At 46.8% G+C, this 19,263-nt stretch overlaps 9 protein-coding genes across 9 annotated transcripts, besides 2 other annotated features; 2 read left to right on the forward strand and 7 right to left on the reverse strand.

Moving 5' to 3' along the window:
- Positions 1-198: 198 nt before the first annotated feature.
- N7519_006240 (Cytochrome P450) lies at positions 199-462 on the forward strand (the record flags this gene model as incomplete). Its single annotated transcript, XM_057293016.1, has 1 exon — positions 199-462. One exon carries the CDS (start codon positions 199-201, stop codon positions 460-462), a length of 264 nt encoding a protein of 87 aa, XP_057147827.1.
- Positions 463-564: 102 nt separating this feature from the next.
- Positions 565-1,554, reverse strand: N7519_006241 (DUF3716 domain-containing protein; the record flags this gene model as incomplete). Its single annotated transcript, XM_057293017.1, has 4 exons — positions 565-635; positions 708-951; positions 1,016-1,367; positions 1,421-1,554. 4 exons carry the CDS (start codon positions 1,552-1,554, stop codon positions 565-567), a joined length of 801 nt encoding a protein of 266 aa, XP_057147828.1.
- A 1,350-nt stretch (positions 1,555-2,904) lies between these two features.
- Positions 2,905-4,318, forward strand: N7519_006242 (uncharacterized protein; the record flags this gene model as incomplete). Its single annotated transcript, XM_057293018.1, has 2 exons — positions 2,905-4,203; positions 4,265-4,318. The coding sequence occupies 2 exons, from the start codon at positions 2,905-2,907 to the stop codon at positions 4,316-4,318; spliced, it is 1,353 nt and encodes a 450-aa protein (XP_057147829.1).
- A 634-nt stretch (positions 4,319-4,952) lies between these two features.
- Positions 4,953-5,121: a sequence feature (Protein overlapping with rRNA (N7519_006243, KAJ6184942.1) was converted to a misc_feature.).
- Positions 5,122-5,145: 24 nt separating this feature from the next.
- Positions 5,146-5,225: a sequence feature (Protein overlapping with rRNA (N7519_006243, KAJ6184942.1) was converted to a misc_feature.).
- Positions 5,226-5,477: 252 nt separating this feature from the next.
- Positions 5,478-7,212, reverse strand: N7519_006244 (uncharacterized protein; the record flags this gene model as incomplete). The annotated part of the gene is made up of 3 exons (XM_057293020.1): positions 5,478-5,786; positions 5,835-6,028; positions 6,735-7,212. The coding sequence occupies 3 exons, from the start codon at positions 7,210-7,212 to the stop codon at positions 5,478-5,480; spliced, it is 981 nt and encodes a 326-aa protein (XP_057147831.1).
- A 2,249-nt stretch (positions 7,213-9,461) lies between these two features.
- On the reverse strand, positions 9,462-9,839 carry N7519_006245 (uncharacterized protein; the record flags this gene model as incomplete). The annotated part of the gene is made up of 1 exon (XM_057293021.1): positions 9,462-9,839. One exon carries the CDS (start codon positions 9,837-9,839, stop codon positions 9,462-9,464), a length of 378 nt encoding a protein of 125 aa, XP_057147832.1.
- Positions 9,840-9,927: 88 nt separating this feature from the next.
- On the reverse strand, positions 9,928-10,486 carry N7519_006246 (uncharacterized protein; the record flags this gene model as incomplete). Its single annotated transcript, XM_057293022.1, has 3 exons — positions 9,928-9,987; positions 10,039-10,316; positions 10,420-10,486. The coding sequence occupies 3 exons, from the start codon at positions 10,484-10,486 to the stop codon at positions 9,928-9,930; spliced, it is 405 nt and encodes a 134-aa protein (XP_057147833.1).
- Positions 10,487-11,387: 901 nt separating this feature from the next.
- N7519_006247 (uncharacterized protein) lies at positions 11,388-12,578 on the reverse strand (the record flags this gene model as incomplete). Its single annotated transcript, XM_057293023.1, has 3 exons — positions 11,388-11,893; positions 11,948-11,995; positions 12,044-12,578. 3 exons carry the CDS (start codon positions 12,576-12,578, stop codon positions 11,388-11,390), a joined length of 1,089 nt encoding a protein of 362 aa, XP_057147834.1.
- A 1,736-nt stretch (positions 12,579-14,314) lies between these two features.
- Positions 14,315-15,190, reverse strand: N7519_006248 (GPI anchored serine-threonine rich family protein; the record flags this gene model as incomplete). The annotated part of the gene is made up of 2 exons (XM_057293024.1): positions 14,315-14,864; positions 14,931-15,190. 2 exons carry the CDS (start codon positions 15,188-15,190, stop codon positions 14,315-14,317), a joined length of 810 nt encoding a protein of 269 aa, XP_057147835.1.
- An 876-nt stretch (positions 15,191-16,066) lies between these two features.
- N7519_006249 (alpha-amylase) lies at positions 16,067-18,110 on the reverse strand (the record flags this gene model as incomplete). Its single annotated transcript, XM_057293025.1, has 8 exons — positions 16,067-16,707; positions 16,767-16,792; positions 16,878-17,042; positions 17,090-17,252; positions 17,310-17,418; positions 17,467-17,622; positions 17,675-17,778; positions 17,834-18,110. The coding sequence occupies 8 exons, from the start codon at positions 18,108-18,110 to the stop codon at positions 16,067-16,069; spliced, it is 1,641 nt and encodes a 546-aa protein (XP_057147836.1).
- Between the last annotated feature and the right edge of the window lie 1,153 nt (positions 18,111-19,263).

Here is a 19,263-nt window from a genome sequence, read left to right on the forward strand (position 1 = left end):
GAATCGCACACCCATGGCGCCGTCCAACCAGAGCCCCATCAAATTTTGAAGCATTTTGAATATACAGTCGTGATGCTTCGGTCAAGTGGAAAAGTAAAATAGGGACTCAGCGGTGTTCCATATCTGAAGGTGCGGAGTCAATATAGCTCCTTGGGCGGCTTGTATAAAGTCACTACTGCATCGACTTTGACGCACATCATGTACTACCTTGCTAAGTACCCGGAGCAACTTGCGAAACTCCGCGCCGAGGTCGAGCCACTCCTAGTAGGGAGAACTACTCTAGATCCTAAGGATGCCGGCGAGGCCAAGCATCTGAATGGTATCATCCACGAAGTCCTCCGGTTACATCCTCCTATCCCGTCTGGTTTCCCGCGACTCACTCCCGAGGAGGGTATTGTGGTTGACGGTACCTATATCCCCGGAGGAACCACAGTGACACTACTATCGGATTTCTTAGTCTAGCTCTTAGCTTCAACAACAATCTCATCTCACATTGCACCATGCACTTCGACGTCCACCATGTAGACCTCTCTCCTCACAGGTTATGGGTCCCTGAAGCTCTATTCAACCTTCCTCGTTATCATCAGCGTTATCCTCCATCGGCCTCTCCATCGACGCCGCCATCAATATCTTCGCTATCGTCAACATCGACATTCACCGGCCAGGCCACACACACAATCATATGCAAGCAAAAAATCTCAACTTACCCGCAATTTCGACTGTGAGCTCTTCCACCATATCCAAATTGCGTTTCATGTCTGCCCATGCTTCATAGGCCATTTTCTTGCTGATCGAGCGCTTGTTGCGTTGGTGGCCCCGGTTTTGATCCCCTGGGGTCAAAAGGGCCTGCGCACGCTTCCACAAGCTGCATCGCTCAAATTGTCCATTCCAGATGCAGTTGGCGCAGGCACTAAGATACCCTTCGCCCTCCCGTAGTTGCACGCACTTTGCCTATTAACTCATCAGCCACCTTCATTCCCCCTGACTATTGGAGTACCTGAAAGGAGTAACATACCCAGGGGCCATATCCCTGCAGACAGCTATCGCACCGATGTTCATTGGTCTTCACCTCTCCCTGGCAAAATACCGCTGCAAATTCGACATTGACCAGGTGGTTGCCAAGTATCTCATCCTCGCGTCTGCCACCCGCGAAGTAACGCTCGCGAGCCATAAGCTCCCGGACCGGTTCCTGTTTCAACATCATGGGGAGCTGGCCCTTCAGTAATTTCCCCCCTGCGAGCAACTTTGGAAGCGGCCTGCCAGATAAACCGTGCCCACTCCCCAGAGGTCGATCTGAATCCCCCGCATGCGCCTCCGGGACGACGAATGGCTCCCCGATCTTAGCATAATCGGGCTCGCTGGGCCAACTATCGTTCATATCAGTTTCATGCCTCACTTTGATCCAATATGGGAGACTTACTAGGTCAGCAGGGCAGCGCCTAGCCCGCGAGATGTTGCTTGGCGGGCGATTTGCCATTTAGAGAGCTGCCGGGGGGGGGGGAGCGCTGAGGGGGGTCCGAGGGGTTGCTCTGTCAGGTGCTCAGTGGGGTGCATTGGGTTGGAGCAGGGGTTGGATTTTGAGGCTGTTACCCGGTCGAATCCCAGGTAGTATCCATCTTGGTGATATTTGAAGGGAGGCTGGAGATGTAAAAGGTACACGGTGGATGGAAAGGGAGAGAGGGGATAAGAGATATGAGTTGAAAGATGGAAGGTTGAAGATGGGAGGTTGACGAGTGTTGACTTGAGGGCCACGGTGATCTGCCTGATTGAACCAAACTTCTAATTACTCCCCTCTTAGACCTCTGAGACCTACAATCCACTTGTATATAGTTGTTTGGGCTGGGCTTTTGGTACCCAAATCCCACCTAGTTCGGATTTGAATCGAGAAAACAAAATACATTTCATCTGGCATATCTGAAACCCCAGTATAGTTACCTTTATCAGTTCCTCATCTGCCCCGTTGGACACTCTACCTATTAGCGGTGCCAAAGTTCACCACATCATGGACGATTATGCTGAGGACTAAAGTCAATCGGAATGCAAGGTGGTCTACGGGCTGGGGTATATATTTTAGATGAGTTATAAAGATAGTCGCAAAGTATTTTATTAATATTTATACCAATACACTCTAGCTTCCTATTTAGGCAATCGTATCGAAGGACCTAAGAATGTATGTTTGCATTGTTTGCTAAATTAGTCAGCAAGGAGCACGTGGCAAACCTTAGGACCCACAAAGCTTGATATTTTTCTTAAGGTTCTTCACGAATTTTCCCAACGCGTGCTGCTGAAACACACACCTTTTTTTCAATACTCGGCCTCCTCAATCAAGACATACGTACGATTGAACGTAAACTGACGAACTAAATTGCTTTCAAAATATATAATTGTGTAGATTCTCATAGTGTGTGGAGTGACCCACCGGCCTTCAACCGTTCGAGAATTACTACGTATAGAGTACGGAGTCGTTCTTTTGGCTTAGCGAAAATTAGGTTATTAAGCTTAACAAGACGGTGTTCTTACGAGGAGCGAGAACAAATCACAAGCAAATGACAGCCTTATCCACAACTGCTCTTTGCATTAGACTGGTGAACTTGCTGTAAAAGACGTACCAAAGAGGAAAGGCCATACGTATTCCCATGCAGATGGCGTGATCGCAGAGAATCCGGTGGGGCCAAATCGGGTGAATCTTATAGGAAGTTGTTGGGAGTTTGTGGGCGTCTTTCCAAAGTTATGTCCGATAAGGTAGGTAATGTCCGAGATTCGGGATCTGTCCGAGTCTCGGGATCCTTTTTTTTTTTTGCCGTGTCTTACCAGTAGACGTGTCCGAAATACCGAGAGACTCACCTTTTACCTCTGTCGTGCTCCTTGCTAACAGCCTCACTGTTCGACATCCACCGCCATTAAATGTCAATCAAGAAAGATGTCGAAAAGATGTTCCCCGGCGACGGGGAATTGACCGAAATGTGTGACCGGGACCAGGAGATATATAAAGCAGGTGTCCAGAAGTTCAATCGTCTGGGATGGAAGCGCCTCACGATCGTATTGATCGTGGAGGCGGTGGCACTGGGATCTCTTTCGATCCCGTCTACGTTTGCGACTCTCGGGATGGTGGCGGGTGTGATCTGCTGCGTTGGCCTCGGCCTCATCGCTGTCTACACTAGCTACGTTATCGGTCAGGTCAAAGTGAAGTTCCCGCATATTTCAGACTACCCTGAGGCAGGCAGACAGATGTTCGGGCGATGGGGATATGAAGTTCTCTTCATGATGCTGTGTTTGGAATTGCTGTTATCTGCCGGATCCCACTGTCTAACTGGGGCAATCGCATTCGCAAATATCACGGGGAGCAACATTTGTTCTGTGATTTTCGGTTTCATCTCGGCTATCATCCTGTTGCTATTCGCCGTGCCACCGACTTTCTCTGATATGGCTATTCTCGGTTACATCGACTTCGCCTCAATCATTATCGCCATCGGGATCACTATTATCGGAACTGGAGTGGAGGCTAGTAATTCTACTGGCCTCCAAGCTGTGAATTGGTCGGCTTGGCCAAAGGATAACCTTACCTTCTCCGAAGCATTCATCGCCCTTTCCAATATCATTTTCGCGTACAGTTTCGCTCTATGTCAATTCTCCTTCATGGATGAGATGCATACGCCGACTGATTTCCCTAAGTCCGTTTGGGCCCTTGGTCTGACTGAGATCTTCATCTACACTGTGACTGGCGGACTAGTGTATGCCTTTGTCGGCCAGGACGTTAAGAGCCCCGCCCTGTTGTCTGCTGGCAGCCTTCTCAGTCGGGTTGCGTTCGGTATCGCCCTACCGGTCATCTTCATCAGTGGCTCTATCAACACAGTCGTACTGGGTCGACTAGTGCACGGCCGCATGTTTAAAAACTCCAACATCCGGTTTATCAACACAAAGATGGGATGGATAACCTGGCTGGTTGTCGTCACAGTCCTGACGATCCTTGAATTTATCGTTGCGCAGGTCATTCCATTCTTCAATGACCTACTGTCCCTTATCTCGTCATTATTCATCTCCGGTTTCACATTCTATTTCCCGGCTATAATGTGGTTTATGTTCATCCGCGGCGACGAGACCTCAATGGGCAAGAAAATAGTTTTTGGCGTACTCAACGTCTGCATCCTGTTCGTTGGCCTAATTGTTCTAGGTGCTGGAACATACTCGAGCGTTGTTGATATTGTAAGTTTGATAAGACCTCTCCTATATTGTTCTGCTCGTGCGAATACTTACCCACGAATAGATCAAGTCATATGCCGATGGTACCGTCGGAGGACCCTTTTCATGCAGTGTCTAGGCATTGGTGCTTTGCATAGCGTGTGTATATATAGATAAGATAGACATTTTTCGATTGTAATATAGACGATCTATAGACAGTTAGGCTCACAGATTGCAAAATACACTGAGTCTATAAAGACAGATAAGATCAATAAAATACAGGGGAGATATTGTCTAATGCCAGGAGGAGTAGAACAGAAAGTATCACGCGAGCACATGAACGTGGTCTCAACATATACACGACTACAGATATACAATAGGAGACTTACGCGTACATGTTCTAAACTTTGTTCTTAGCAGTGCGAGGTCTCAACAAAATCAAATTAGCTGAGAGACAATAAATATATGACCGTGATAGATTTGATCTACAATGCAGCCTGGCGACATATAGTTTTTACGAGAACACTACGTTTCTCGCTGGAGGACGCTATATCTAGATCAAGACCTTGTACAATACTAGGATCTGAAGGTCGGTCCGACAAAGTACGACTCATAGTTGGCAAACGATAATCAGAATTAATGATAACAGATGATGATAATGGTCTTTATCTGCTGCCATGGAGCCTATCTAAATAGCTTCATGGGACAAAGGAAACAAAAGCACAAAGCCCGGAAATGTCTAGCAAAAAGCAAACGAAGATCTGTCATAAACTTTACGAAAGCATAGGCATGAAGGAATGTATCAGGGTACTTTGTGAACGAATCAAAAACCAAAAAACATACAACAGTGAGGATTCGCTGGTGGTCACCCACCCAACTACTAACTCACCGGCGTGTGGCTTGAGTACGGCTGAGCGGACGGGAAGCCCTATTTTCCACACCCTATGGTCGTATGTATGAGGTTACAGGTGGAAGACAATTATAAAGTATTCTAGAGTAACAAAGACAGTAGCCAGTGGTGGAAGTGAACTAGAAAGGTGTCTCATGCGGTGACCGCTGCTTAGCCAAGAATAGACACCTAAGGATGTGACTAACGGTGACGAGAGGTAGAAAATAAGTAACCCCAGCTCAAGGGCACTCGCCTACGTCAACCACACTGCCATCAACTAAGATGCGTTCTCTACTCTGTTAATAACTTCATTGAAGTCTTATCCGGGTATATTGGGCAATTTGTGCATGGTCATAACAGAATGACCAGGCGATTTTCAAGGATTGAAGTTGCAGTCTCATTATGCCTCTCACGACTGATATGGCGGAAGCGGCTCATCGTTCACTGGCGGCGGTGGTGAAGAAAAAGCAGCAGAGGCCTGAGAATCTTCTCTTGGCGGGGTTATAATCTTTCCCGTGTAATTTGGATCTCTTCTTTCAAACTCAAACTCCAATTTCTGAAGGTAAATTGACCGGATTGATGGCCGTAAGCGGACAAGTCTTGTACAATACGCTTCCCACAGCGCTGCTGAGCCCCGGAAATCGATTTGTACAGTGAGATACTCCGTTGTCTTTTTCATTCCACTTCGACCAGCAGAGGGCTGAAACCCTATTCCTCCCTATAATATAGTCAGCTTGTTGCGGATAATAATAAGAGAGAAACCTACATGTCGTTCCACGCTGACCGTATGACGGCTTTGATTCCCGTTGAATCTTGGGGCTACAACGACTTCCACTCGAACTTCAGCGCGTTCGGTCTGGAAGGTTTGGCTGTGTAGGAGTGTTATGGAGTTAATAAAGTCGAATGCATTCAACCCGTTCTCATCCGTGTGGAGGGTGTAGATTGGCATTTTCAAAACGACTTTTGCACGTTAAAAGAAGAATACAAATATATGTGAGAGGAATCCGCTATATTTCGAGGTGGCTTGTCTGCCTTGTGCGGAGAAGCACGCCAAGACGCCAGTGCCCCGCTACATGTTTACCCGTTCAGATGACAGCGTATAACATAGAATATTCCTTTCGAAGCTATTCAACTTCACATAGTTTTGTTAGCGACCATTCCTCCAGTCCAGCGAGGGTATGATCATCTCGTGCACAAGGATGTGCAAGCGCTTTGGTATACTGAATTTGTCCCACAAAGGTTGCATCGTAACGTTGCCGGAATTGATGTCCTATCCAATAACTTCACGTTAGAACCACCAAATAACAAGCTTTCTTATACTACACCTTTCTCTGTCTATATCCCCCCCCCCCCCCACACCCACCCCACCTCTGTGGCGTTCAAAGCCTTGCCATAGGTGGATTTGTTTCCAATCGTACTTCGTCTTTCTGGCCAGATAACTGACTAACCGGAAAGTGCCGCTTTTGTTTGAAGAAAAATTGTTCTATCACAGAGGCGACACAGGACTGATACAGAGGCTATATTTTTATTACGGTATTTACGAATGCACTTGTGGAGAATAAAGCGGTGAAACTAATTTCGACCATCCTATAGAAGCCATAAAATAAAAGAGTGGCATGGCAAAATTGTTTAAAAGGCATCTAGCAGCCGCAACCCCCAGACGCACCACCCCTGCCACAGGCGTAGGTTGTAGTCCCGCAGTCATTGTATGTACTGCATTTAATCCAGCTGCCCAGCCCGGCCTTGTACGCAGTCCAGCACCATTGACCATTGTCACCGCAAGTCTTCCAGCAGTAACCCTTCGAGCAGCCGTAAGGCGCAGCAGTGTAGCACGCGTCAGCAGCTCGCTCCTCCAGGCCACCAGCCTCAATCTCAGTTGAAGTTTTTTTTTCACCGGAGGGAGCATCGGCTTCCTCAAATGGAGCCAGAGAGGCTTCGTCGAGGAAACGCTCGCGGCCGTGGGGGTGCTCAACGCACTTGCGAAGATCGGAGAGGCTAACACCCTCAGGGAGCTTGTCGGCCTCCATCGACATGACGCCGCCGAGGTTGCTGCACTCGTCAGCGGCAGCGGCATCGGGGACGGCAACAGAGAAGGCTGTAGTGGCGCAAGTGGCCAGAAGGATGAGGCACTTGTTCAGTTGCATTGCGAAGATCTATGAGTGCAGTCAATATCTCGGTCGAGTCATCACAAGAGACAATTGTTCATACATGCAAGTCAATTGTAGACACTGAAGGTAGTCTTTGAGGAGAATGTCCTGGAAGAGGTGGTTGAGATGTAGAATGATCGTTTCAACGGTGACAGAAGCCCTCTTCTTATACACTTTCCCCTCCGCCGTATAGAGCCCTTAGCCAACCCGCGACTCGCAATTGTATGCGCGATTTTCTTCGCAAGGTCACATTGCAGATTCCATAAACTTGCATCTAGTACTCTGTATTCCGCTAGGATATTGACACCGTCCACCTAGGGTAGCTAATCCCGAACGAGTGAAAGGACCAATATGATCTCCGTAGGGGTCCTTTTTCCGATATCGGGAAAAGCTTTGCCAACGTCAGCAAAGTGGGCTCTAATGGGCTTGTTCCTGAGACCCTTCTCTAGGCGGAGAGATCCAATTGGCCATGTCTTGTGAGAATGGGCCCATTTCAGGTACGGGCCGAAAAAATCCTAGTCTTAACTACCTAGCAAGGTAGGTAGGCAGAAAGCTTACATAGGCAATGACTATTGCCCCGATGTAGTAAATTGGCACCCGATAATTCGTTTGGGAGGGTCCATGCTCTATATCATTTCTTATTGCCCTTAATATCTTGAGGTAGCGAGAAGGATATAAGAGTTACGGCATGTCTTTACAAATTGCACAAGCCAGTCATCTTTTCACTGATAATCTAGTTCTGAATGGACACAACCCTGCGGGTTCATTCGGATATTTGGGGGCCATGTAGTATTGCGAGGCTATCACGATGCGCTGCCACCTCAGATTAGAGTGGAGACCGGACAAAAAGACTGAAATCGACTGTGATTACCCGCGTAAGTACTCCCCTATTGTCAGCACTAAGATAGGGACTCTGTTTACCTACTGAAATTACTTCCTAGGCTCTGCTTTACTGAAACAAGTCAGTGGTTGGAATTCTTCATTTAGAAAATTGATACTTGGGGCTGCGAACTGCAACCTTGGGGGCATGAGACACCACGTCTCGTCGTCTCCTGGTTCCTTTCTCCCCATTGTCTGCCAGACTAGTATTCTTATATCTCAAAGACTTAACTAGCTTGTAACAAGCGGTTCCCTCGCGTTAGAAGGGTGGACACTCACTTTGCATCTGCGCACGGGGGTCTGGCTCCTTTGATACTCCACTAAGCGACATTTGGGAAAGATCAGCGCGGTAGACCCGAGAGGACCTTAATTAGGAAATTATGAACTTCACTAACTACTTTGAAGCAGTGCCCCCAGTTGGCCTTCACATATCTATCATGCTAGGCCGATTCATAGGATGGATTCCCCTCCCCTTGGAACCCTTCGCCGACTACTATATGCCTTCTAACCACCCTTTGGGGCGTCTCCGGCCCGAGAACAGACCTTGGCAGTAGATCATCACCTGTGTATACGGCCCCCACGTTTTGAATATCCATGAGGATGGGGCCGTAAAATGGAGATTCGAACGAAGGACATCAGGCGGAACCCGTCTCAGGGCGTGCGTGTCTATCTCTGTACTGGTGCCGGGGATATCACCAAATTTAGTATATGCGAATGAAGGCAATAGTGTTAGTGCCATCTATAGTGACCTCGTCCTCGGTATCAACCATACCGAAAATCATGCCACCAATGAACTTGTTACCTTTACGCTTTACAGAATTAAGTATTGGTGTCATGCCTAATTAACAGACCATTTACATTTAAATGGACCGAACCATAATAAATATAACTATGCGATTTCAGGTTAACAAAGGGAATTGGGGGTCACGTATGGAGTTATATATATAGTAGACTGTAGATATGCGTCCACGTTGAAGCAAATCCTAGCGCTATTAGTAGAGTGAAAATTTTACACATCAATCTTTAAGCAGGAAAGATCACGTTCTGGTATAGTCAGGGTGAGGACGTGAGAGTAGTTCGAAAAGTATAGGGGGAAAAGAGAAGCTGTGGAAGCCGACTGAAGAGAGGAGTTGAGTTGGGTATGAAGAAGGAAAGGGATCGAGGGCAGAGGTGAAGAGTGAAAGAGCGGGCAGTTCGGGTATATAGAGGTAACCATGATAGGGGAGCTAGCCCATTCCTGGATTAGCGTTACTTGTATGAGCCCTGTCGGCCTCAACCTCATCAAGTTAGAAAGAGCAAACAAGAAACGACAAGAAACGACAAGCAACATGCCATCGTCTTCATTGCCATTGGCTGATTCTTGTAGTTTATGGAGTCTTCGGAGGCTGGACCTCATCCTCTTCTTTCGATCCACTCTGGCAGAGTATACGCCCATGGTATCTGGGCAAGTCCTCCTTGACTTGACTGAGAGTCTTTTGCACTGTAAAGGAGATAGAATTTTGTAGGTACATGGCAGCGCGATTCCAATCCTTATATGAGATGCCACAGAAAGCGACAGATTCCAGAGGATAGGAGTAGAATGTGAGGTTTTGGGTGTTCTCATTCTTTTCAACCCAGTGGCAAAAGATGGTCATTGCTTGTTGGGTCACGGTGGCCGAACAGGCTTTGACAGTACTGTCGAATGATATGTGTGTAGCGTCCTCGCCGTTTGCGAGAACCGAAAGATGGCTTAGGCTGAGCAGCATATTTGCTGTATTGTGGCGGTTCTGTGTCTGCGCATCTAACCCTCCGCTATCGCCTTTGGCTTCGAGGGCAAAGCATGGAAAGGCGAGCTCAGGAGTTCTTGAGATTGGTCCCAGGTGGGATGAGGCCCGCCTTATCCCAGCGGTCCGTCTATGCAAACAGATTAGCGTCATTGAATGAACACCACAAGAAATGGCATACTTGGTCGTCTTCCATGGCAAGAACATGCGCACAGTCGGCCATTCCCCCGCGACAAACCCAGCATCTCTTGGAACCATCATATATGGCTTTTACCTGGGTCTTGGTTGTTTCCGAGAAGCGTCCGGATTGAGCAGCTGCGGATGGAGTAACAGCCGACTGTCCGCTTGTCGATGATGCTCTTGATTGTGGTAAAGGCGTACTTGGGCATGATAGAGCATGGCGGACCAAAGCTCCGGAGGCAGAAGTTGAGACAGGTGAGGTTGGAGAGGGCATCGGGCCTGGGGTTGACATTTCGTGAGTTATAGAGTATATACCCAATGAATGTAGCTGGGCTTCATGTCGCTGAGATAGGGTGGATTTTAAGGAAGCAAAGTGACTTACACCACTCAAGGATCTCCTCCCAGCGGGAGGTGATCTCAAAATTGCAGCCATCGTGGGCAGGAGCCATGATGGCAAACGTTAATGTAGAAGGTGCAAAGTGTCAACGGCGCGGGGAAGGTCCGTACTCACGAGAGTTGATAGGGGCTTAGTATCCGCCCGTGTACCACGGTACCGGAGGTGTCTAGTTCAGCAGTGAACTAAACTGACCACTTGTAGTTCTTGTGTGAACTACTCATGGAATACAGATACAGTGTGAAATCAGTATGAGAAACAATGTATGTATTCAGAGTGGACAAAGAGTGGACAAAGAGGAGAAAAAGAGAGAGAGAGAGAGAGACTATGGGGTTCCATCTATATAGTGATGCCTAAGGCATCCAACGTCCCCTTATAGAACCTATATTATATCCCCTAATATCAGATCCTCCAATTCCGGTATATATAGTAAAAACTCATCTTATTAGTGTATATTTAGGTTATCCTAATTAACCGAGTAAAGGCCTCGAATTAGTCTTTTCCTAGAGCTTTTATAAACCTATCTACTACGTTTTTCTTTAATACAAGGTGAACAGTGCCATGATGTCAAGGCCGATGTCCAGAAGGGTAAGAGTTAACAAGTGACATGTTGTTATATGGTGCTGACAACTTTCTAAAATCCGCTAAGAACCAGACGGCAGGGCACAGTTTGGTATAAGCGAATGGATTATGTAGCTAGATGCCACCAAGGAACCTAACAATATCAATTACCTCCTAGAAACATCCATCGCTTTAGAAGTAGTGACCTCAACTTCACATTTACACATTGTTCAACTAAGAGTAGTCTTTGCATTTCTTTGGTGTCGCATACAAAGCGGAATATGTACACCTTGATGCGTGGATATATATATATATATACTGACATAGCTTGATGGAAGTCGATAGTATGGATATTTTGATAATAAGATCAAACTATCCCACATAAGATGGGGTTCCTATTGCGCTATTTGTGCGAATCGACTATTTGAACGGATCCAAGCACCCTTTTTAATAAACACGAACGGGATGATAGCCATGGCCAAGGAAAAAAAGCCCAGCAGGGAACTTGCCCAGTCAATCCCCAATCTGGTATACATAGCATTTGTAGCCATAGGCAGAAAGACCGCAAAAATAGATCGCGATGTACTCGCCGCAGCCGCGGCCGAAGCTGAGAATTGCTTGTATGCATCAGTGAGATAGTTGATGAGTGCGATGAAAATCAACAAATAACCGAACCCGAAGAAAACTCCGGACATCATCGGCATCACTGGGTGGATGGAGAGTCTCGAAGACCATCCTAGCCAGAAGAGAGCTATTGGGATTGCCGGTGCACCAATGCAAGCAAGAGGTAGGCGGCGATATTCCTCTAATTTGGCCCAGGACCTTCCGGATTTCAATGCTTTGCTGTGGTGCGAGCTGTACAAGAAAAAGACGAGGAATGCCATGATTGACCCCGGAAGAACTGAGAAGTAATTAGTATTAGTATCGAAGTTTGGAAACGGGGGAGGGTTCTCACTTGGCAGGAAAGCCAGTCCAGAAATCCCAGCAGATAGACCGTATAAATCTGTAGATGTCAGTGAAGTTCGATGGTGTGCATGGTAGCAGAACCTACCTTGGAAGACGATAGGATAGGCTTGGAAATATAAATATAAAGTCGCGTAAACAAGCGCGAGGTACATCGAACAACAAAAGACAATCGATTCGTGGAAAAACATCGAGAATGGGCGACTGAGAACAACGCTCATTTTAGAAAAGAATGAATCTCCACCGGGAAGGTGACCCAGATTCTTCTGGTCTGAAATATCTTTTTTGTTGCCAGAATTCCCATTCTTCAATCGCAAAACTGGAACATATGTCTCAGGCATGGTAACCAGAAGCGGAAACCCAGGAGCCGCGATGAGAAGGCCTGCCCAGAAAGTCCATCTCCAAGTAATGGTTGAAATGAAGCCCGAGATAATCGGTCCTAGCAGAGGCGGGAATGTTGTTGCAAACATAAACCAAGACATTGCTAATCCACGCTGGTGGGGATCTTCATAGATGTCAGAGAATAGACCACCCAATATGGCATTTGGTGCTGAGCCTCCCAATCCGCAAAAGAACCGGAAAATAAGAAGCGCTGGAAAGTTCGGCGCTAATGCACATCCCATGGTGAATATGAGATATATGGAGTAGGTAATAGTAAGGACCGGCTTTCGCCCGAAATACTCGCTCAAGGGTCCAAAAAGGATAGGACCTACAACAGAGTTAGCTGGACTCTTTTAGTTATCAGACTTGAAGTTGTGTGACATACCTATGGCAAAACCGGCCATATAAAGTGAGGTCGGAAGCACCATTTCTATGCTATCGCCTGGGATGTGAAAATATTCGGAAAGCTCATCATGGGCTCCGGATGCAATAGAAGATCCCAATGAACTGTTGAATACAAAATATACTCCTGCAATAACAATATGAAGCTTTCGGCGCTGTTTGGTCCATATTAACGACCGCCCGAGCTAAGAGGTGCAACAATATCATACCAGTGAAAAATTAAATGGATGCGATAAATCCCGATCAGGATCAATCTCCCGAGCCTCACAGGACGTCTTTTTGCGTTCTAGTTTGGCCGTCATTTTTTTTTTGAACCCTTTCAGAAATCAGTCTAAATGACCAATTTCAGCGCCTGTGCAGTTTGAAACCCGATAGAAATTTAAAGAATTACGTCTTAAAAATTTGACTCATGTAGGTGGATCGGCATTTGACCCGAAATTGGTGGAGACATCCATTTTGAAATCTCTGTAAAGTATCGTGAAGCATTGAAGATCTACTGTACCTAGTCTTATTTTCCTGTTCGATTAAACTTCCGGGATCATGTATTTAAGTACTACGAGAAGCAAGACCGAAGCCGAATGGCGCCACGGCAATGTTCAGAGTTTTAGGTCGGCAACCCAACGGTTATCGGAGAGGAGTCCGAGATGGTCTAAACCATAAAAGATCCCGAGAGAGCACCAACACGAAATGACATTAATTTTCAATTCATATACTTTGTAGTGCTTCAAATTTGACAGAAGTCTCTCAGAATTAAATGGGCGATATGTAACCCTCAGGCGCGATGTTAGGGTGCGAATACCTACCTACCACCTGGGCACTGCGTTAGAGTTACTCTGCCCAAAGAAGCATAAACCATTGCAGCGTCTTTGGTATTCATAAGAGTAACTTGGTTATGATTCTCTCCCACCTGTAACCATGTACATACGACCATAGGGTGTGGAAAATAGGGCTTCCCGTCCGCTCAGCCGTACTCAAGCCACACGCCGGTGAGTTAGTAGTTGGGTGGGTGACCACCAGCGAATCCTCACTGTTGTATGTTTTTGTTGTGTTTGGTTCCCTCGTTAAGTTACTCCGTAGGACAGCGTGTATGTGGAAGGAGACTGACAGTGTGCTATACTGAAAATCTAAAAGGGCTGAAGGAAGGGCACTTGTAATCATTTTTGGACGGAAGTCCGCACTATAAAAGCTGATTTTGGCAGGTAGTAGTATAATAGTGTGCCTCAGTGTCGTGTTCTCATTTCTTTTAATATTTTAGTGTCCTTTTTTTGTTTTTCTTTTCTTTCAAGGACTGGGAGTGATAGCATACTGTTTGGCACCCTTCGGTAAGGTACCCAGGTGCCCAGATGACTATATTTGTGAACTAGCAGGATCGCTCAATTCGATTTAACATATAGATACAACCCTCTCAAAATTAGATTATGTCGTACTAGTCTATACGCCTTCTCTACACCCCGACACAAGCTTTCAAGAATAAGAAAATTCAACAGAGTAATGACAAATACTTTCTGTAATTCTACTTATTCCGGAAGGCGATTGTATACACGCTTCAGGCACAATACTGTCTGATGGACATGATCTAGACGTAGAAGAGCGCGAAAGCAGCACCGAGTAGAGCCATGACTCCCTTGGGAGCGCTCAACTGAGACGAAGCAGCACCAGTCGAGGATAGAGGGGAGGCAGAGGCACTGGTGGGTGAATTGTCGGAAGAGGTAGAAGAGGAGGAGGAGGCGGAGGAGGAGGTGGTGGTGGTGGAGCCTGTGATGAAAAAATGCGTATTAGTATAATAACCTTGTAACATTGTGCGGAGTTGCATCATGCCTGAGGAAGACAAAGGACTAGTCGACGACGTGGGCGTTGAAGATTCCGGGGATGTAAGGGTGGAGGTGACCGATGTAGAAGTGGTCGCACTGGATGTCGTGGAAGAAGAAGTGGAGGAGGAGGACGAAGAGGAAGAGGAGGAGGTTGAAGATGAAGAGGAGGAGGTTGAAGAAGAGGAGGTTGAGGAAGAGAAGGATGTGGAAGAGAAGGATGTGATACCATCATCCGAAGCGCCCTTCTCGACAGTAAAAATATCACTGACGGCAAGCTGGCCAGCAGAATCAATTATCTGGATCTGGTAGTCATCTCTATGCCATGACAGAACGGTATTAGTTTTGCTCTTTTCTGCTCACCCAACTGTATCTTCTACATACCCGTTGGAAATGCTAGGGTTAGGCTGGGTCGTATATTCGCCGTCAGAGGTCTTGACGTTATCCGCCAATTTGGTCTGGAAAGAGCCATCCTGACTTCGAAGGATGATGCTGATTACTGCAGGATCACCAGAATCGCTAGTGAATTTGATAGTTTTGGCAGTGGAAAAATCCCACTCCGTGTCTGACGACGGAGTGGTGACGGTGATTGCAAAAGCCGATGAGATGAGGCTTAGGGCGGTGATGGTGAACGAGTAACGCATTTTGATTGAATGGGATTATGGAATTACTAGAGAGTGTGATGGGGGGGGATGTCCCACTCTCAAGAAAAGACTATATATATTCGGTCGTTAGACTGGGCACTAAATTGTTGAAAGATCTATAACTATACAAAAATCAGTAACTTTCAGGTGAAGCTGAGCGCATTGAGGATACGAGATGGCCCAGGCCTTGATCTCTAACATGAGCTGAGCCTCCTGTGGAGAAGCTGGAAAAATCCAATGGTCATTCTGGTGTCCACGTAGAGTAACAACGAACACAGCTAGGAGCACCTCTGCATCGGCGACCTTGTTGTGTTGGGTCAAAAAGTGAGCATTGCGCCTTATCTTTCCAATCAAGTTTCCAATATTATGACCTGTGGTCCTCGCTAATAGCCTTGGAAGGAATTAAACTTCTAATGGCTATGTACAATCATGTCAGCGCTAATTTAGCGTTGATAAGTGGAGTAAATACGAAGCACACCGACAGGGCTGGGAAATCGAGGCTATCATAATTACCTGGGTACCTGGGTAGAAATCTATTGTTATATATTTCGTATTGTTACTTACAGCCGAGAACTAATACCGATCATGACCGGTAACATTCACCACATGAGCTCTGGATGCCGTCTTACTGTGTGTTGTGCTCCAACAGTGCAATAGTCAAAATTGACGGAATTCTGCAAGTATGGAGTTTCTAGTAACTCAACATATTCCCTATTTTCCAGTTTAATTCAGATGTAATAGAAAGCAATAAGAATAAATGTATTCATCTATAGTAAAACCACTGCAGAAACCATCGAAAAGAACGTCAACAAAATCGAAAGCGAATGCGGAGCACAGGAGACATGTCCAAATTAGAAGGAATGGCTGTCTAGAGAATTATATGGAAATGTAGGACGTGGTCAATGCAGCCGTGACTATCAATGTCCTCATCTCCCACAAACCGAATAAAGAAATGCCAGCGCCGGTGGAAGTATTCGGACTTGCTGACGAGGCTGTCGATGTTTGGGTGCGATCTTCACAAATATTAGTGCTTCCGTTCAGGCTTTCAGTAGGATAGTACACCCGAGGCCCTCCATCCGAGCTGAGGTCCACATTGATATTTCCGCTTGAATCAGTCACAAGTGTTTTGCAAGAAAGGAGCTCGGTCACATTTTGTGCGGATGAAAATCCTGTGCCGTCGGAGCCAAGCGTGATTTGGGTGGTGGCTTTAGTGGCTGGTTTGGCTCCCAGGTTGGACACCACGCTCACAACCTGGTTACCGGTAAATCCCTTGCGCATGGCCAAGATATTTGTTGAGTTGTAGATTGGCAATGAGAGGTACGATAGATAGTCGCTCCCTGACTCCGGGTCGACTGTGAACTTTTCTCCGTCGCCGCTCGCATATGATCGAATGCGATTCAACGACTGGACCAGCAAAGGTAGGGAGGTCGAGTTCATCGAGTATTTGGTAAGCCATAGGGCCTCCCGGTTGACAGGGTTGAACCCACCTGACAGGTGCTGTTCTTCCCCGTAGTAAACTGTACGGTTTTTATTAGTGTCTTTGGCTTTCGTTTCCATTTGTGAAGGCGCAACATACGGATGGGGATACCGTCAGCGAGCATGCTGATTGTGAGAATGTTGCGAGCCAGCTAATCAGGAGTGACAAAGTCAACACGTGCTGACAAAAACCTCGATGCACTCAACTTACCGATATGTCTGAAGTATACGAGCCAAAGCGAGGGACATCGTGATTCGATGTGAAAATTCCCAAGGGAGTACATCCTCGCAATGTGTCCTGATGTGGTCGATAGCCTGTAGGATCCTGTTCAGGTCTCCATTGGTCGTGTTGAAGGCCTCCGAGAGGATATAATACCTAGAAAGTGTCAACATGGCCTCTATTCATTTTAATGAGCTACTCACAACGGATAATTTAAAAGTCCGCTTAGACTGGGCTGCAGAGAACAGTAACCGGATGCGACTCTTGTGGCTCCTTCACCCATAGTGAAAACACCTGCTGACTTGCTGAAATCGGAGAAGAAGACGGGGGGAATGTTCAAGACACTGTCGATTCGCAACCCATCAACTACAAAAGATAATTGTCATTAAACCCGTTGGAGAGATAGGAAACGTATAAACATACTTGAGTAGTTCGAAACCAACTGAGTAACCCAGGTTCCCAGAATCTGCTGAACTTCCTGATCCTCGTTTCGCAGATCTGGAAGCGATATGGTATTGTCTCCCAACCAGCACTGATGAAGGCTTAGCAATGCTCTCATAACACGCTATGACAGACTTACATCCAGAACACAGGTATCATTTGTGGGGTCCTCAGAAAGTAGCTTGTAGTCGTGAAAATACTTCTGATCATTGAATGGATTGAACGTGCTGTAGTCGATAGTGGAGGCATTTCCAGCCCAGGCCATGTCACCAACGACAATGTCCAGCATCAGGTACTTTTTTTTTCCATGTCAGTTTCGTGAGTAGGCATGGTAGCCGGCGACTCACCATGTCACGCGCGTGCAGCGCTGCGGATAACGCTTGGAGGTCATCGGAAGTGCCAAAATGGGAGTTGATGGAATACAGGTCGTTTGGCCAATACCCATGGTATGCTATCATCGATCAATCGTTAGTTTTTTAATCCGTTGACAGTCAAGATGACCATACCTGAGAGATCCGCCGTGCGAGTTGACTCCTGGCTTTGCACTGGAGAGATCCAAACTGCATCGAACCCGAGTTCCTGAATATAATCCAGCTTATTTATTATACCCTGTAAACTCCCACCACAATACTCTCCCAGACCTGCATCACAGGAAGCGGTGGTTGAGTTATCGGATCGAGCGAAACGATCGGTGACCACTTGGTAGACGGACCGACCGAGCCATTGGTCTCGGGAAGCCGCATGTACAGTCCCGGCAGCAAGCAAAGCCTTCCACCACCACATTGTGGCGTTTGTATGACAGGTAGGAGGAGTGATGGAGTCTGAGACAATGAAAAGACTACTTAAATTAATTGACAATGTCAACTATGTCAACAATGTCATATATGCTGGGTGAAAATGATTTACAATGTACAACCTGTGTATTGTACCGTATGTGTAATACATACTATTAATGCCCAGGTGCTGCGATAGATATATATATCTGTCGGCCCGATCGGCAGCTCTCGAACCACTCCATTCCAATCGAGGGCACTGATGGCTTCCAATGGCAGACGGGCGGGCCCTGATTGGTTCGGGACTGACTCGTCTTGGGGCTCCGCTAGTCTACTTGACAATCCTTATCCATGTTACTTTGGTGTGCTGACCTCGTGGAAGAGCCGCATGGTTGACTGCAATCTCGCCCGATTTCTTAGACAGTTACAGTAATCATTGGGCGATGATTGATTTTTCCATCAGATTCCTTGATCGGGTCCACATGGGGATCCAAAGATGACAGGCTTTGTTCCGGGTGGTCAGATAAGGAGCAGGGACGGAGTGGCCGCGAACAAAAACAAAAAGCAATACGAGACAGGAACGGCACGCAACGAGCACCCTCATCATCATATCCACCTCTCACCCTTTCTCATAGGTCTGTCCTGTATCAGGTGTGACGTGTTCTATCTTCTATGAGGCGGGATACCCGATCTTGCATAATTTACACTTTATGATCGATGATTTCCTCCCGGTATGACTCTTTTTGGAACACTTGTCCGGAGTATAGCCGAAGGTCCTATACCGATGCATGTCAGATTGTACGAGACATCATCTGGCTTGGTCTAGATGCCCGAACAATGCGCGCACCGAATATGGTGTATGGAAGCTTGAGATCCATCGTCCAAAATTAGACCCGTTCAACCGCTTAGCTGAGTATGGAGATACTTTGCTGTGGATCGAGGCTGTACAGCAAGGCTGGCTCGGGTCTCCAACGGTTCGCCTGATCCATGCGTCTATGCTGATTTGCAAAACAGTGATTGGTATTCTCGCGCCCAGAATCAATTATTGCATTGGCCTGGACAGCTCCGGAGTATTCATTATCTTTTATATGCTTGCTTCTTTTGCGCATCTGTGCTCTGTGGATCGTTCAGTGTCTCTGTTTCTATGAGTTATCCCTTTCTTA

This window comes from Penicillium mononematosum (assembly GCF_028829835.1).
Source record: "Penicillium mononematosum strain IBT 11891 chromosome Unknown utg000003l:1.0-8172316.0:1.0-8177699.0, whole genome shotgun sequence".
NCBI lineage: Eukaryota > Fungi > Ascomycota > Eurotiomycetes > Eurotiales > Aspergillaceae > Penicillium > Penicillium mononematosum.